The 18655-nt window shown below is 50.6% G+C and overlaps 1 protein-coding gene across 1 annotated transcript in view; it reads left to right on the forward strand.

Moving 5' to 3' along the window:
• Efcab8 (EF-hand calcium binding domain 8) overlaps window positions 1-18655 on the forward strand; it is a 57211-nt gene that overhangs the window by 8998 nt on the left and 29558 nt on the right. The window contains exons 5-14 of the mRNA XM_026787289.1: window positions 967-1102; window positions 2482-2587; window positions 5087-5171; window positions 5992-6116; window positions 8551-8624; window positions 11089-11219; window positions 15278-15345; window positions 15658-15809; window positions 16285-16419; window positions 18508-18618. Coding sequence (XP_026643090.1) covers window positions 967-1102; window positions 2482-2587; window positions 5087-5171; window positions 5992-6116; window positions 8551-8624; window positions 11089-11219; window positions 15278-15345; window positions 15658-15809; window positions 16285-16419; window positions 18508-18618 — 1123 coding nt within the window. The remainder of the gene's footprint in view (window positions 1-966; window positions 1103-2481; window positions 2588-5086; window positions 5172-5991; window positions 6117-8550; window positions 8625-11088; window positions 11220-15277; window positions 15346-15657; window positions 15810-16284; window positions 16420-18507; window positions 18619-18655) is intronic.

The raw sequence follows: 18655 nt of genomic DNA on the forward strand, positions 1-18655 counted from the left end.
AGAGAGAGAGAGAGAGAGAATGTTGATCACCTAGAAATAAACTGATGGCAGGAGACAGGGAGACATAGCTAGACATACATGCCCCTGCTCCTCTGTGGAACTGCCTCAGGTCAGCTCATACCTACTTTCAAGCTTTGGAAAAGGCTCTGGAGGAGGAATGAAAGCTCTAGGCATTTAGTTCTAGGATGCAACTCCCTGTAAGTGATGTGACCTGTTCCAGCCTACCATGATCCCAGATGGGCAGATGACATGGGGAAGTGTGAGCCTTAATAGCCAGAGAGCTGACTTTGTTGACACTGGGGCAACCACTGGCAAGTAGCACGGAGGCTTCCTGGGATGGGTGTGGGGTAACAGCTTGCAAAACCGGGTCTGCCCAGGACCTGTTTGCTGTGCTCAGTGTCCTGGCTGTGAGGAGTTGGGTGCACAGGGCCCAACTCCTCATTACCCTTCCTTGTACTCTTCTCTTCACCCCAGAGCATGGTAGCAATGGTTAGGAAGTGTCATTTCTCAGGTTTCTGTTGTAAGTTATACCCTGCTCGCCATCTGTGGGCTGTTTCTCCTGTGAAAGAAGCTCTGGAGATCTCCACTCTCCATTTCTGTTCTCCCACTACAAAGTGAGGGACCTGCCTGGTTATTTCTAGGGATCAGCTTTGGATTCTATCTCATACCATATCAGAGTTGGTTATTTTTCTGGATGGAACCCAGGACCTCACATATACTAGGCAAGTACTCTACCACTGCACCACACCCTATCCTGCATTGGATCTAGTTGAAGTCTACTTAGAGAAGGGACAGAGTCCCATGTCCTCTGGAGCCTCCTACAGTTTCTTGGGGTGTGTGTGTGATGTGTGGGTACACATGCACACTGGTGTGGCTGTCCCCACTGGCCTTGGGCCTGCCTCTTCTGTGACTCTTGGTTCGTGCAGACACTTTCTGAGTTATATGTTTGTTTCTTGCCATTTGTAGGCACCATGGGAGCGAGATTGTGAAAGTGGCATTTATAGTCCAACGGTTCAAAAAGATGGGGTGTTTCATGACTGTCACCAAAGACGGGATCTTGCAGTTCTGGTCCGAGACTTTCTCAATAATGAACTCCTTTAAGGTGAGTCGGGTATTCATGGGGTTGGTGGAGAGCCTCTGTTGTGGCACCCTGGGTGGATTTGCCTTTGGCACTTATTATCTGAGCAGCCTAGCTTTGAAGTCACAGGGCTTGAGTTAAGATTATGACTCAACTACTGGAGCCTCACACTTGTCTCCTACTAAGCAGAACACTGCTTGGATGCCTATTAGGCACCTACAAAGCAGTTTGTCCTGGGAGTGTGTCCCTGGAGTCCCCATCTCAGTGAGTGTTATCCTCCAGTCTCTGTGCCAGTGCCTGGCCTTCTCTCCTTGCTCTGTCATACCCACACTGTCTCTAAGTCCTGCTGATAGAAACCTTTGTCTGATCCAGGCAAGAAATTATGGTATTTGGGCTCTGGGGTCCAACTACCAGGGTTAGAGTCTCAACTATACCACCCAACAGCTATGGCATGCAGGCCGAGCTATCTCTGATTCCTGGTATGTACTCCTCTTGGAGTAGTAGCCCCTCTCAGGATTGGGGGAGTACTTAATGGTATGGGTCATGGATCATGCTGGAGCATGTCAGGCATTCAGCAAGCACAGATGAATAGAAGCCAACATCATCATGAGCTTTCTGCTATCAGCTCATGGCCTAGTGTAGTAAGGGATGACATAGTCAGACAAATCAGCTATGCACTTGGTGCTGCCAGACTAGTGGAGGATCCTGCAACAAACAAAGAAAGACCTACCCTCCAGGGCTCCCCAGCAAGGCTATGGAGAACACGGTCAGCAGTGTGAAGGGTTTTATGCCTCTGTAGTCACATAGTGCTTTTATACTTGCAGCATGGATCAGCCCTTATGAGAGGAGAGACCTCTATGGGGCTAGGGTGGGTACCTGTGTGTGTGTGTGCGCTCACATCTGCATTCCTGAGTCTGTGGTATCTGGCATACTCTGCCTCCCTTTCTCCACATGTGTGTGGATTAAGGTGTTGGTAGCCTGATCTCTTGACAGTGACTGCTCTATGGCCACCTCAGGGGTCAGAGCTTGGGAGGCTGACAAGACAGAGGAGGCCTTCCTGAGAAGTCTTGAGAGTTCTAAAAGTTCTTCCTGAAGGAGCTGGTTTGGGTTAAATTGTGGACCTCTCAGGACCATCAGCCAGGACCCACTGGGGACTCACTGTCATGCAAATAGGAGGCTTTGGAGATAGGCCTGGCCTTAAGTCCTTGGGGTCATGAAGATGGGTGACTATTAGAACCATTTTACAGATGAGGAATTTAGCCAAGGCCCTGTTTTTAGAGCTGACATGAGGCATGCCAGGACTGTGCTTGTTCCCAGGGCCTTGTGTGACAGGAAAGGTCCCTGTGCCTCTGCGTTCTGGTAGCAATCGTCCGTAGTCTGAGTCTCTGTTTTTCTTCTGCCAGCTCTCCCAGATCCAGCAGTCCTCCCACCAGAAGATTTGGGTTGTCGACATGGTATATATACACAACATGAACCTCATTGCAGTTGCCTCCACTGAGCTGAAGATAGGTGAGTCCCTGGGGCTCTCCAGGCCTGCCCTTAGCTTTTAGCGAGTGACAGATTTGCACCTGGGACAGACTTGTTGGCTGAGCAACTGTGAGCTTGAATGGGAGTCTTTTGGGAAATGTTGGGTAGCGAGGGCCTGCCAAGCGTGTGCTGTAAAAGGCTTGTTTTGGTGGTTTCTTTGTAGGCAGATGTACTCAGTGAATGCTCAATGTTTACAAGTATTGAACAGTTCTAATTATAGATCACAGCTCACGCCAATCTCTCCAGCTGATTCTACTCTTGTGTCCTGCTGCCTCTAGCCCAGGCCCGCCTTTAGTTGTCTCTGGGATAGCCCTGAAGCCTCCTCTTGCTTAGCACACGTCCTCTGAAGGTCACTATGGTAGCCACAAATGGACTTTTGAAATGTCTCCCTGCAGAAAACCTTCACAAAGCACAGACTAGGGGAGGAACCTTAGTGTGACCCGTGAGGCAAGGAAGAGCTGGCCCTACTGCCCGTAGGTTTCCTTGGACCGGACCCTCCTCCTGTTGTGCTGAGGATGCTGTGACCTTCTCTTGCCATCTCTAATGGGTACCGTGGGTCAATTTGTGTGCTCCACCTTCTCTCCCCCCCCACCCCCCAGAGCTTCTACTCTTCCTTTGATCCAGAGACCCTTCCATGACCACCTAGTCCAAGTCAGGTGCCTCTCAAAAAAATCCCCGTCAAGCCCTTTGGAGTGATCTTATGCTTGTCAGCTAGAGTCCCTGGTGTCTGCCTTCTTCTCTGTCCTGGATCTCGGGCAGTGGGGACGGACGGCGTCTGCTTCACTCACCAAGCGCTCAGTGCTTGGTGCCACCTAGAGGCTTGGTAGTACTGGGTAGGTGGATAGATGGATAAAGGGTCCAACTAGTCATGTGTCTAAGATCATGAAGGAGAGGACTTCATGTGTGTCCCCATGGTCCATGGTGCAGAACTAGACAGGAGGCTGGAGAGCAGCGGTTCTGAAACTGCCCAGGTTTCAACTCTGGTCCTGACACTCAGCAGGTGTGTGACTTTGAGCAGCTACTTTACCTTTGAGGGCCTTAGTCTACCCAGAGGAAAAACAGGGTCAGTGCTCTGTATCTCTAGGTGAGTGTGGGTTAGTGATTGGATATGGGAGGTGCTTGGTATACATTAGCCAATGCTGTCCTTATCAGGAGGACAGACTGTGACACAGCCAGAAAAACAGTGAGGGTGTGAGCAGGTAGGAGCTCTCCCTTCACCCGCAGTCCTGAGAGCCTGACCCCAGCTCCTCATACCATTGAGCTCTGCTGACTGAACTGACATGGTAGGCTGTCAGCACGAACCTTGACTTGGCCAGTTAGCCCTGCTCTGTGACCCATAACCCAACCCTTCTGGGATGGCCGGGCCTGTAGGAAGCAGACACTTAAGGGCCTGTCATTCAAAAGTGGGAGACTGCTCCTCAGCCTGAGTGATTTGCGGCCAGAGCTTCCAGAAGGAGCCAGGCTTCCTAAGTCAGTAGCAGCTGTATGTCAGGGCCCCATGGAAGGCTCTTGGGCAGGATGGAAGTAATGTTTCAGAAGATCAGTCTGGCAGGCTGGTTCCAGACACTGAGGGATGGGTGAGCCTGCACAAAGCCACCCTACATCTGTTCTTCATATGCACCTGCATGCCGTGAGCTCTCCTGGTACCAGCTCTGATCTGCTTGGGTTCCCAGCTCTTGCCCTGATGAGGGTGGTGAGTGATGGGGAGCAGATCTGTTTCCGTTGGCTTCAAACACCTCCAGGGACGCACACATGGACAGGCCACTGGAAGCCCCAGGGGCCACATTCCCCAGGGCTTGGGATTTGTCCCTTCATTGTGCATCATAGCCAGTCTCTCAGCGAAGCAGGCCCTGGGTACTGTGTCAGAGGCTGAGGAGCCCACAGGTGCCATGTGAAACACGCTCCCTGTCCTCACACAGCTCTCAGGCCAGGCAGCTCCTGCAGTCAAAGAAAACAGGTGGGGAGGGAGATTGACAGGCAGCCAGTCAGATGGGAGAGTACCAGTGGGCCTAGCTGAAGAGGTGGAAGCCTTTCTAAGAAGAGGTCATGGAGCTGGTCTGGAAGAGTTCTGAGTGTATTCAAGGTGGACAAAGCAGGGAGAGGCAGGACCCAGAAGTGCATGAGGTTGATGCATCTAGAGATAAGAAACTGGCATGCTTGGAGCCTAGTGGCCGGACAGGGGCCACAGACCAGGCAGGAGGAGGCATAGAGGTGCTCTTCCAGATAGACAAGGTACACTACACTGTGCAGGGTCTGATCCTACAGGACTTCACAGGTTAGGTCTACACTAGGCTTTTGTTCTGGCTGCAGTAGGGGCTGGAGGGCAATTTGTAGCTTGGTGAGTGGCTGTGCTTGGGTCTACTGTTTTTGGCTGCTGTGGGGGTGGGCTACAGGTCCAGAGAGGTGGCAGGGAGTGCTGGGAGGCTGTTTGCCACCAGAGCCACGGCTCTCAGCTCTGTGTGTCACTCTTTTCTCTTCCAGAGTTCTTTGATATCAGTAACCACAAATGTGTTCAGGCCTTCACCTTTATTGACCTGGATAGCTGTGTCATGGTCATGGACTATTGGTAAGTCTCACAGGAACTGAGATAGGGTCTTGGGAGCTACCACATCACTGGGAAGAGGGCTGAGACCCTAGAAGCACCTGGGGAGCTGGCTTTGACCTTATTGCCATATTGTTCCTCACTGCTTCTCTTGGGTCTTGCTCAGTCACCCCACCCTTAGAGTCCTCCTTATTTTCCCCCACCTCCCCTTTCTTACTCTGCCCACCACTCAATGCTGGCAGAGGCCTGCCCTGTGGCACCAAGGTCTCTGGGAAGTAAAAGTGGTCAACACAGAGCCTGATTACTGGTCTATGCTTGGCTGCTGGCCAGAGGCCCAGAGCAAGGCTGGAAGTCTTTTGGAACTGTCCTTGTCCCTAAGGTGGACAGGGGTAGCAGGGTAGAAGGCTCCACAGTGAAGGGTTAATAGCCTAACAGCCTCAAACAGCCTGGAAAACTCTATGCAGGAAGATTGGATACCCTGATAATATCAGAGATAGCACTGGGCAATTAGTCAGAAGGAGGGAGGTCAGTGGCCAGGGGTCAACATGTTATTAGGACCTCCCAGGAGAACTTCTGGTAAGGATGCCAGAGTGATAAGGACTCCTTTATGGGCCTGGGAAAGCAGCATATAGATCTGTAGTAAAAAACCTTCCTACCCAAAAGTCCCCTTTTCTACCTTATAAAACCCAAAGTCCCTGGTGCCCTGGCACATAGCTACTGCTCTCATGGTGGAGAGGCTGCCCTTGGTTGTTCTGCTTCTGTAGAGGTCAGTCTCCTCTTTATTTTCACATCAGCTCCATCAATCCCGATCTGACACAGCACATTCTATCTTCATCTTCCCCAGGTCTGACTATCACAAAGGTGTGTTCTGCTATGGGGACACCAAGGGCAACGTCGTCATCTTCATGTCTGACAATGTGGCTGGTGGGCTGTTCAACCCACACATCCTTCCCCGGACCTCCAAATGGGGTAGCTAAAAGACACAAGAATGGGCTGAGGCCTGGGGAGTGGGTAGCCGTGGGTGCTGAGTTGGCCCCCAGCTCTGAGGCATTCTTACTTCCCTGTCTCCCCACTCTGAGCATCTGGTGAGGAGATGCCCTGCCTACTGGATGAGGTAGAGCAGTGGTGACAGGAAAGGCCAGAGGGTCCAAGGTGAGGGACAGTCTTTTGAGGTGGGAACTTTTGCAGGTGAGGACCAAAGACTGCAGATTTTCCTCCGCTCAGGGAGAGTGAAGTGCTTGGCTGTGCCCTGGGATGTGTCACTTATCCTCTGAGGTTCAGGATAAGCGACCCTATCTGATGACTGTGAGGGCTTCTGCTTTTCCTGGTTTTGAGGTATCTTTGGATGGGTGAGAATAGATTGGCAAGGTCATAAGGTGGGCTGTGGTGGAACCTAGGGGACCACCCAGCTTGGCAACAGCATGAATAACTGCACCCGGCATCAGTGAGCAGCTGTACCCTGAGCTCTTGATGCATCATCTCCTGTCACCACCCCCTGCTAGGACCCAGAGACTTGTTACTGCCCATTAAGAGGTTTAGTGAGCTGAAGCTACTCATATATGCTCCGAGGCTGGGGAATGTGACTGAGGTCTTAAGCCAAGCTGCCCATCCAGAGTCTCCAGTTCCCAACACGTGCTGGGATATGTCCTAAATTGACCCAGGAAGTCAGTTTAAGTTAGAGCTTCTTTGACAAAGGGTATAAAGTCAGCAGAGGCCATGGACCTGGGGCTTCCTGAGAGACTCATTGGTGATGGATCAGATCCAGGATGGAACCTTAGGTGTGGTGCTGGACCCTGGGGCCCTGCCTGCAGGGAAACTGACCTCCTTTCTATCCAGGATGCCAGAGCAGCCCTTACTGGGACATCTAGCTATGGAGGTCTCCAAGGGTTCCCAGGCCTTGGCAAGGACCCCTACTAAGCTGGCTTGATGATGTTCTGGAAGGGTTGTGTGTGTATGTGTGTGCACGTGTGTGTGTGCTGGGGATTGAACCCAGAGCCTTGAGTGTGTCAGACAAGCTTTGTAGCACTGAGCTACACTTCCAGCTAGCACGCTACTTTGTCCTTGTCCCATCAGTCTCTGGTGGCTGCCCCACCCTGGTCATGTTTGTGTCATGGTGGTCTCTGTGATGAGTGGTGAATGAAGCAAGGCAGGGGATTAGTGGGTGTGAGTCCTCAGGGCCATCCACTAGATGGAAGCCTGGGAGCAAATATGAAGAGATGGTGGGATGCAAGAGGGGATGGACAAAGCTAAGGAGTATGTACCTAGCTCTGGGTGATCTGAAGCCAGTTGCTTAACCCTTCTGAGCCTCAGTCTCCTATTCAAATGGAGACAGGGACAATCATGCTTAATTTTTGGCTCTGCTATAAGATGCTTGGAATGAGGGAGCGTTAGGTACGTAGAAGTGCTTAGAGACTGTGTCTTTCTACCCTCCTGGGACCTCAGAGTCTAGTGGGAAAGACACACAGTAGACACTGTTGTGCTGCAGCTTCCCCGTTAACATGCCATCTGGCTCAGGACTTCCTTTGCATGTGTGTGTTCATGTATATATGTGAATATGTATTTTATGGATGCTTATGTACATGTGAACATGTGTGTGGAGGCCAGAGGCCAACAACAGGCATCATTCCTCAGGAACTGTCCACCTGTGTTTTGACACAGGGTCTCTTAGTAGGACCTGGGACTCACCAAGCTCCAGCTTTGGGAACAAGTTATCTCCTCAGCTTGAGGGCTTTTATTTTCTTTCTTGCAAGTTTCCTTTTACCCCCTGAACAGACTGCCCCGCCCCCACAGTGTTTTTCTTCCATGAGTCCTGGAGTTGCCAAACTGACCAGCATTTCTGACCTCCTTCCATGAACAGCTCCTGACCCTACTACGGGCATCGCATGGCATGGCTGAATCATCATCCACCTCTATCAGTTTGCTCTCCCTGGGCTTTCATTACAAGGGCAGGGCAGTGGGTGTGGGCAGTACCTAGCATGCAGGAGTTGCTTGCTCATGGTGCATACTTGCACCCTGTACTTCTTGGGACTTTTGCTTTCTGGCCAAGGAGGCTGTGTGTCTTGAGGCATGATGGCAAGCCCCCAGTGCATCACTTTTCAGAGTGAATACAGCCTGAAGTCTCCGTTCATTCTCTGGAACGCACGAATGGGGAGCCTTCTTGTTGGATGACAGCACCTGGGAGTGCATAGCCCCTGGAAGCTGGTCACTGTTGTACTCTGGGCTTGGAGGGCCATGCTGGGCAGCAGGGAAACAGATGGAAGCTCTGTCAAGCTCATGAAGTCACATGAGGCTCCAATGAGTGGCTGTCTGGTTGGTGTTCTGGGAAGCATGGATGCAAAATGTGAAAATGTCCTCTAAGCTGGCAGAGGAGAGGTTGCTAATGTGGAGTCTGTTTCCCTGCCAGATAACCGGATCAATATTTCCTTACGGAAACTCCTAAATGAGAAGTCCCCTCTGTATAGGAGCTTCCGAATGAAGGTAAGTGTCTTTCCTTAGCCTGCCATTATCCACATACGTGCTCTACTAAAAAAAAAATGTCACAAATGGATTTACCTTCTCGGCTCAGCCTCAGCTCTTGGGGGCTTGGCCTCTGAGGACAGAGTGCAGGAAGCTGTTGTATCCCATCCACGTCTTGAACAGCTCCTGATACAGGTGTGTCCTAAGGCTAGCCCCGTCTTTCTCACAGCCTCCTTGGCTTCTCCAAGTTAGTGAAAACATCAGCTTTATTCTGGACAGTCACTGGCTTTCTGTTTGGTTTCCCTACTTTCCCTTCGCCCCCTCTCTCTCTCCATGAAGTGCTTGTTCAGTTCAGCAACCAGAGGAAATCTGCTTTAGAATATAGTCATGTCACCCCGGCAGCTTCTCATTATACTTGAAGCAATCTCAAATCTTAGACTTGAGCATGAAACACAAGCTGATAAGCCTCTGGCTTACTCCATTGCTAGCACCCCACTCCCTGCAACTGAGCCAGAGTCTCATGTATTCAAGGCTAGCCTTGGACTTTCTGTGTAGCCAAGTTTGACTTTGAGTTTCTGATCTTCCCGCCTCCACCTTCCAAGTGCTGGCATTACAGGCACATGCCATCACATGCATGGTGGGGATTGAACCCAGGGCTTTTTGCATGCTAGGCCAACATTATCCCAACTGAGCTACATCCCCATGTCCTGCTGCTCTCTCCGTTCTTCTCGTTTGTTGCTGAGACAGGCTCCCTTGCTCACCCTAGAACTCCCCAAACCCTTTCTTACCACAGGGCCTTGACACATGTTTCTTCACGCTGCAGAGATCTGTTTGGTTCATCTCTCACCCCTACACTTCAGGTTCTAAGTAGCCTTCCCCAAATGCCCTGAGGCTGCCTCTGCTGTTAGCCCTGTCCCTGGAAGAGGTTATCACTCCCAACTTTGAATTATCAACCTATTGGTCTTGTCCTGTTAGCCTCAGGACAGCGACAGCTCCTCAAGGACAGGGGCTTTGTGGGTTGTGGTCTCTGGAGAGAAAGTCTCCAGCTGTTCCCAAAACAGGGCCCAGTGACTTCTCGTACATTCGTGGAACAGATGAATGAATGAGGCTTTCAGTGCAGATCTGAGTTGGACACATTTTAGGAACAGGCGAGTGACGTCACAGGAAGCAGTACCCACACCACTCCTCCTCTTTTCTTTTTCTCAAGTCTGGATTCAAGATTGTTGTTCTTGAACACCTGACCCTCCCACCTCCATTTCCCAACTGCTGAGATCGCTGCGTGGACCACCACGCTTGGCCCCTTCCCCTCTTTTCTTCTGTGGTTATCTCATTAGGGTGAAGCTTGCCCTTGAAGTTACTAAGCATGCCAGGCCTCATTCAGTGCCTTGGCTTAGACACCATTATTGTGACAGACATTAGAGGAAATAGAGACGTTAGACCCCACCCAGGGGCTTGCACGTTTAAGGCATGTTTGATAATCGTATCTGTGTGCCCATCCTTGCTCTTCTTGTCTCCAGAAGGGAAATCTCTAGGCTGGGAGGCTAAGCACAGGTACCAGCCGGGTCCACAGAGAGGATGTGTTAGTTTGCTCTCTGTTGCTGTGATAAAACACTGAGCTAAAGCAACTTGGGGAGGAAAGGGTTTCCTTGGCTTACATGTCCCCATCACAGACCACCACTGAAGGAAGTCGGGGTAGGAACTGAAGCACGAGCTGAAGCAGGAACCATGGAGGAGGGCTGCTGGTTCCCCATGGCTTCCTCAGCCTGTTTTCTTATACAGCCCGGCACCACCTACCCAGGGCTGACACCACCCACAGTGAACCCTCTCACATCAATCATTAATCAAGAAAACGACCCATAGACATACCTACAGGCTAGTCGGGTGGAGGCAACTCCTCAGCTGGGGCTCCCTCTTCCCAGCTGACTCTAGTTTGTGTCACATTGACAAAATCTTGCCAGTCAGAGCCTGGGCCAGCCCGCCTTCTCTGCCCTCTGGGTGCTATCTCCCTCTTACTGTAGTCCAGGTAGAGAGTGTATTCTGCCCCTCCTGATCCTGGAAGCTATTGTGTTCTGACCAATACAGAGGGTGGCAGTGGGCCCAGAAATGCAGACTTCTTGTAGTGGAGGCAGCCAGTAGAAGACAGACGAGGGCTTAGGCACCCTCCAGTCCAACCTTTCTCCCTGCTTGGAGGAATGACATTATCATGAGCCCAGTCTGTGGCTTCTAAACCTAAGAGACTCTTTGGACACAGGAGTCCAGGTGATGGTAGGTTTGGTGACAGGGATGGGCTAGACACCCTGGTCATGGGACCTGGTTAGGACTATGGGCCACATCACTTTGTCCAAGCTGTGGTTGCTAAGGCAAGGGCCTTAGATTTTGTGATCTTCCGTCCCATTCCGCACTGGCCTTGGCTAAGTTCCAGGGGTAGGATATGGAACTCAACTGTCCCTGGGAGGTCTCCTGCTACAGCCATTCTCTCTTCCAGAGTCTCCACCCCAACTGGTGTCAGCAGGTCAGGTTCATCCCCCAGCTGAATGTGGTGGTCTCGTGTTCAGCCACTGAGAGGTCCTCTCTGGTGCTGACAATCCTGCCAGCCAAAGACCTTGAGAAATCCAGGTAAGGAGTACCAGGTAAGGGGGGTGGGCAGCAGGTGTGCCCTGGATAGGTCTGGCCTCCCTCTGCCACATGCAGATAGCCTTAATGAGAGAGGATACACTGCCCTGGGGCTTGTGCTGGGTCCCATAGGCTGACAGTGGTTGTTGGACCTAGCACGTGGGCTCTGTGTGTGTGTGTGTGTGTGTGTGTGTGGTCTGGGGGACCGAACGTATGCCTTAGTGCACACATGGAGGCCAGAGGACAGCCTCCAGTGTTGGTCCCCGTCTCCTACTGTTTGAGACAGGGTCTCTCTGTTGTTGACCACTGTGTCCACCAGACTGACTGGCCTGTGAGTTCCTGAAGGGTCTCCTGGTTTTGTATCATAGCTTGCTATAGAAAGACGAGCTTACAGATGTGTACTGCAATGCCCAACTTTCCATGGTGTCTGGGAATTCAAACTCAGGTCATCATGCTTGTGTGGCAAGTCCTCTGCCCCCTGAACTGCCTGCCCAGCTCCAGTAGACCTGCTTTACTGACAAATTTATTAAAAACAAGCAACAAAACCACATCAACCCCAGGCTATGTTAAGTAGGCAGACGAAAGGCTTGTCTTTTGTCTCTCTCTGTGTTTTGAAGGGAACAGTGAGGAAGGGTCTCATGTAACTGAAGCTGATCTTGAACTTCTGATCCTCCTGCCTCCACCCTGCAAAGGCTAGGATTACAGGCTTTTGCCAATAGCTGGGATCAAAATACGTTTGTAAATGGAGTAGTGGAAGTGAATGGCTTTACCTCGGGAGCCTCAGTTTCCTCACCGTGAAGGGTGAAGCCAGTGTCTACCCCAGACCTCAGGGAGTCCTTGAGTGGAGAATGTTCTGTGTGGCATATTCTACCTCACAGTAAAAACAAATGAAAACAACCAACTCATCAACTGCAAAATAAGTTATTTAGATGGCAAAAGTAATGTCTTCTCTTCCTACGACAAGCCGCAATACAGAAGCAGGACAACCCCCACGAGCACATGCATTGTTCTTGGAGACAGTTCCAACATGCTTTGTTTCCTTCTTTCTAGGAGTATTTTATTTCATTGCATTTGATGGCAGGAAGCCAGAGGGTCATCTCACCATGGTCTCGGAAGGCTGCTTCTGATGCCTTGCTCTCCTTTCCCGCCTCCTCTTCCCATTCTCGATGCGCAGGCCCAGAGTTCAGGCCCACTGTGCTCCAGGCCCTCTGCTCCTTTCTGCTCTCATCTTTCTGTATTCTCATCTTTCTTTTTTCTCTCTCCATGTTTTTTTTTTTTTTTTTTTTGATTTTGAGACAAAATCTTGCCGTGTAGCTCAGATTGGCCTTGAACTTGCCATCCTCCTGCTTCTGTCACCCGAGTGCTGGGATTATAGGAATGAACCAACATATCTGGTTTTCTTGTTTGGTTTTACCCCTGTGCCAAGGGACCAAATCCAAGGTCTTGTGCTTGCTAGGCAAATACTCCATCACTGAGCTAAAGCCCAAGCTCTCTCTTGTTTTATTTTTTCTTTATTTCCTTCCTTTTTTTTTTAAAAAATAAATTTGTTTTTGAGTCAGGGTCTCACTGTATAGCCCTAGCTGGTCCAGAACTCATTACATCGGCCAAGCTAGCCTCTCACTTATAGAGATGTGTCTGCTTCCTGAGTGTTGGGATTAAAGGCACGCACCGTCATTCTCTGCTCTGCTTTTCTTCTCTCTCTTCCTCCTTCCCTCTCTTTCTCCCTCCTTGCCTCCCTCCCTCCCTTCCTTCCTTTTTTTTAAATTTTTTGAGACAGGGTTTCTCTGTAGCTTTTGGGACCTGTCCTGGAACTTGCTCTGTAGACCAGGCTGGCCTCGAACTCACAGAGATCCGCCTGCCTCTGCCTCCCGAGTGCTGGGATTAAAGGTGTGCGCCACCACCGCCCAGTGCATCTCATTTGCTTAACATTTTTATTTTGAAAAATCTCAAATATATGCATAAGAACATAAAAGAAATCCACAATTTCTTATTGTCACCTGGGCACTAGTTCAAGTACTTAGAATGCTGTGTTCTAACCCTCTAGAATCAGAATGCAGATCGTTCAAGTCTAAGGGCCAGGAGAGGTGGGGCCACCATGGAGAAGGCTATCCCAATAGTTCAGGCTATGCATGGTGGTTACCTGAAGGTGGCCACGGGTGGAGGTGGAGAGGCTGGAATATTTAATTTGGGGATAGGTTGGAGGATGTATAACAAGTGTACACACGTGGCTTCTTCTGTCTTGGTGCAGTACCACCTCAGGCCAGGAGGTGGCACTATTGGTTGCTTGCTGGCCTCTGGTACCTGATGTCCTCTTGTGAAGTAACCAGGGTAGGTGAAACTTGAGGGGCCAAGCCAGACTCCTGTAGAGTCACCCTCAGCCTCTCAGGACCCCTAGGGTCCAGCTTCATTATAGTTGGCCTTACCTGATCTCTTCAGGTGGTTGGTTAAATCAGGAGCAGAGCTGGCAGAGGATCAGGGACTGGGGCTGTTAGAACTGGGGTGGAGTGTGTCACTGACCCACCCTGCCGCCCCTCCTTTCTCTTTTCCCATTTCTTCCATTCTTCCATCGACTCTTATCTGAAGTCGTTGTCAGAGCTCAGGTTCCCTCTGGCTGCTGTCCCTAGACACAACGTCTGCAGATCTCATCCTTTACAGTCCAGTTCCCCACTACCTTGCTTCTGACCACTTCCGCCAGCCCTACAACCTTGTACTAACTGCTCCCTGGGTCTGAAGCCTTGTCCCTCTCTGCATGCTCCCTTGGGCTGTTTCTAATTCTTCTGTAGGTGTCTGCCTCCCAGCACCCTTCTCAGAGAGGCTGTCCCAAATAAGTCATTCTGTTTCCCTCTGCTAAGCCATCCATTGCTTCCCCTGCAGGCTTCCTCGTAGCTGATCACAGTCCCTCCTGTCCCCCTCCATTTCCTTGTTCTTGTGAGACAAGGCCTGTAAGGCGGGGAGCATAGTGGTTCCTGAGTCCTGGTAGGACTGTGCACAGAGGGGTGAGTCAGTCTGAAGTAATTCCTCTGTCCTCTTGGCGGCCGCTGTTGTAGGACGTTTCTCTCACATAAGTGTGTAGATGGAGACATATGTTTTGGTTTTTGTTTTTTTAAACATGTATTTGTTATAGGGATGGTGACCCAATGCTGCACTCATGTGGAGCTCAGAGGATACCTTGCGGGAGTTGATTCTATCCTGCCATGGAGTGGGTTCCAGGAGTTGAACCCCATTACAAGCTTGGCAACAAGTATCATTATCAACTAAGTCCTCTCATTGGCCCACATCTCTGGCTTGCCAGTGGGTGGGATTGTTCTTGAAAATCTAAAGCAAGGCTGGAGGTTAGGAAACAGTTGGGAGGCTGATATGGAAGCGAAGGGGTCCTAAACTGGACGTGGTGTGGTGTGAAGGCCCCAGGCCTGGCTAGCGTCCCAGGAAATTTCTAGGCAGGCAGTTCAGTGGCCTGTGTAGGGGACCTGGCATCCCTGGGATCCTGCCTCACCCTTCCTTTTTTCTCTTCCTGGATGTCTTGAGCCATTTCCTGTTGTGCCCACCAGGGCGGAGTCCGCATCCTTCATCCCACAGGTGTGTGTTCTCAGCACACCATGGCAACGCCACTCCTAAAGATTGCATGTGGTGACCTGTGAGATGGCATCTAGCACAGAGTGCGGGCACAGCACCCATGGCTCTGGCCTGCTTTTTTATAGTTTATTTTTAAGGTTTTTCATTTATTTGTATCTTGGCCTGGAAGATACCTGCCTGAAGGTGGTGGGTGTAAAATCATGTTAATTTTGTTCTTGGAACAACACAAAATGCTTTACAAATGCAAAGACTTTCTCATGTTTGGTGTTTTTTTCTTCCTAAAGGGTGGGTGCAACTGATTTGGGCATCTGCTACTTCACTGGGCTATGCTTTGGGTTCTGGGTGAGCATTGGGCAGGCCTGGGGCCTCTCTTCTTCATGGGCAGAGAGATACTGACCCCTCCCCATCAAGCACCTAGCTCCTCCCCTCCTGAAGTCCAGTCTGCTGCTCTTAGCCCTGCATCTTCCCCACTTGGCTTTTTGCTCTAGGTTATCAACATTGAATTTAAAAAAGGGAATTCTCTGCTTTGATTACTGTCCAGACAGGAACTTCCTGGGTAAGTCATCTTTGTGTTCCCCACAAGCAATGCCAGGGTGGGGGCTGCACAGCCTGGGGATGGTCAGAGCCAAGGACATGGCTCTGTATAGTCCCAGGCCTCTGGCTTCTTCCACTGCTGAGCTACATCGCTGGGAGGTGGGATGTGATTCAGGCTGTCAGAGATGGACATAGGTAGGAAAGGGCAAGAAGGCCAGTGACAGATCACCATGACCTTCTCCATCTGCTAACTCTGGCTGGAGCCTGAGGCCTGGCCCTGGAAGAAGGTCCCAGTGCAGGCCTTGGTAGCTGATAACTCATTTCTTGACCCCAGCAACTGGTGGCTATGACCCCCACATCCGCCTTTGGAACCCGCTGGTCTCAAAAAAGCCTGTGTGGCTGATGAAGGGACATCAGACAGCAGTGACTCACCTCCTCGTGAACAGCAAAAATGCCAGCATCCTGATCAGCATCTCCAGGGACAAGGTGTCACCCTCATGGAGCATACCTTTGTCCCCCATCCCTCCAGCTCTGTTCCCCAGGAAAGACACTGACCCTGGGGTGCTAACATAGCTCAGCTAGTATTGGGAGGAGTCTGAGACACAGAGGTAATCTTTCTACCCCTGGTCTCACACTTTGCCAAAGGCCCACGGGGGGAGCCCTAAGAGAGTCATTATACAGGTGGCCTGAAGTGGGGGAACAAGTGAAGGTCTGAGGCAGGGTACAGGCTGCCTGTTGTCTTTGCCTTTAGCTTTCTAAGCTTAGATGTCCAGGCAGGACAGAGATTGCCAGGAAAACTGAGGAAGGAGGCCCTGCTCTCCCTACCTCCCTGAGAACAGGGATTATTGGCCATTAGTTTAGCCTCTTGGGAGGGGCTGTGACCTTGCTCATAGGGTGTCCCCAGGGCCTAGGGTCCTGGCTGCTTCTGCAGACCCTCCTGCCTCTTGCCTGTTTCCTACAGAACATTCGCGTGTGGGACCTGCAGGACTATGTCTGCCTCCAGTCCTTCTGCGGGAAGCTCTTCAGCTTGGGCAACTGCCCCATCACCAGTGCCTACTTCCACAGAGACAGAAGTCTCATCTGTACCACCTACAACGTGAGTGCTGTCCGAGGGACAGGCCTAGCTAACAGGGGCTGTCCTGTGCTGGCTGGCTCTAGAGTCTGTAAGGCTCTGGTTCTTGAGCTTCCTTGAGAGCAGGTTCTGATTCTGGCCCATGCTTTTTCTCCACCCCTACTGCTCCTACCCCATCCCCACGCATGTGCCCCTCAGACTCTTCTGTCATTCCTCCATGCTCCTTTGGCCCCATCAGTTGTAATCATCAGCTCCAGGAAGACAGGGAGGCCCTGGAGAAAACTGTCAGGGGGAGTGCCTGTGAGCTATGACTTGCCTGGCGCCTTAAGGAAGGCAGGAGGGGAGGACTAACTAGAGCCACGGTGAGACCTGGTACCATGTGGGAGCCCAGTGGCAGACAAGTGGCAGGAACCTCTGTTTTGTTGATGGAGTCTGCTCATTTGTTCCTGGCTGCCTAGACTCAAAATATCTACACAGAAACTATATTAATTACAGTGCTGTTTGGCCAATAGCTTAATCATCTTTCTAGTTAGCTCTTATATCTTAAAATAACCCATTTCCATTATTTTATATTTTACCATGAGGTTCATGGTTTTACCAGCAAGGTTCTGACACATCTGTCTCCATGGTGGCTATATGGCTTCTCACTGACTCTGACTACTTTCTCCCAGCATTCAGTTTAGGTTTCCCGCCTAGCTCTACTCTGTCCTATCACAGGCCAAAGCATCTTCTTTATTCATTAACAATAAAAACAACACACATGCAGAAGAACTTCCCACATGCGACCACCCTGTCAAGGGACATTGATGTCTTTCTGTGCACATGGCTGTCATAAACCTTTGCAGCAGGTTTATGGAGAGAGAGAGAGAGAGAGAGAGAGAGAGAGAGAGAGAGAGAGAAGGGCTTACATCTCTAATGGGTGCTGAACTTGCTGTCAGTAGTTTTAAAATTAAACAGATCTTTGAAATTCATTTCCAATCATCCTGGGCATTAGCATAGACTCTCTGGGTGGGGCTATGACAGTATTTAACGCTAGCTTTGTTGGGACGTGAGAGTATATTGCTAAGGTAATGTTAATTCAGTAGAAAGTACAAGACCATATGAAAGTGTTGGATTCTAAGGGTTCATGACCACGGGGAAGTCTCCACTGAGCCTGAGGCTGGACTGATCACAGAAGGCTTCCTAAAGGTGATTTTGGACTTGGAGGTCACAACCTTGGCCCCAAGTCGTGTCGTTAACAAGTCAATTAAAAGAGCCAAATTAAAACCAGGCACACACCTTTAATCCCAGCACCCAGGAGGCAGAAGCAGGTGGGTCTCTGAGTTTGAAGGCAACCAGGTCTATAGAGTGGTTCTAGGACAGCCAAGGCTAGACAAAGAAACCCTATCTCAAAAAACAAAAACAAACAAACAAACAAAAAGTCAAATTGACAGAGGAAATCAGAAAAAGGAGATTTATTCAGTATGGTTACATTGGTAAGAGATACAAAGATTCAGCAAACCCCTCAGGTCCATCTTTGGGGTCCTGAAGTGAGATTCAAGTTTAAATAGAGAGCCAAGGGTGTGCATATCTGAACAGTCCCAGGAAGACTGGCCATTGGCCCATTACTGTCCGGCTTCAGTATCCTCCTGTAAGATAGTCTGGTGTAGAACCATGTGAACTAACTTTCTGGGAGCTAAGTAATTCCCCACCCCCACCCCTGGCACCTGTTCTTCTATCAGCGTGAGATCCTGGGGAAATTCCCATTTCTCTGGGTCCACCGTTTCGGCAGTCTCATAGTCAGAGTGGAAGATGCAAGTGTCTCTTCAGAATAGCTTCATGTCTGCCAGGCTGGTTACAAAGGAGACACCTGAGTGAGACTTCTCAGCTCCTCAGAGGGTGAGAGGACCATGGGTTTGGATCTCAAGGGGATTATTGGCACATGAGGGCTAGGACTCCAAGTCCTGGAAATAGGGCCTTGGAACAGGGTAAGAGAAGGAATGGAATTCTGAATTTCTGAGGAGCCTCATGGGGGTACAGGATGTCTTGATGTTGGAGGTTTCTCCTCAAGGCCTTAGTCACAGAGGGAGAGCCCATCTGATTGCTCAGCTGTCTGTCCCTCCCCATCCACAGATTGGGATCCTCAGAGGGTACCTGGAATCCCAGGGGCCCATGAAAACAGGGAAGATGGCAACTCACAAATCAGGCCTGTGTGCTGTCCTCTACAGCAAGATCTTCAAGCAGGTGAGTGGGCAAGGCTGGCCTCGGCAGCAGGGAAGAG

The sequence above is a fragment of the Microtus ochrogaster genome, linkage group LG8 (genome assembly GCF_000317375.1).
Source record: "Microtus ochrogaster isolate Prairie Vole_2 linkage group LG8, MicOch1.0, whole genome shotgun sequence".
In the NCBI taxonomy this organism is placed as follows: Eukaryota; Metazoa; Chordata; class Mammalia; order Rodentia; family Cricetidae; genus Microtus; species Microtus ochrogaster.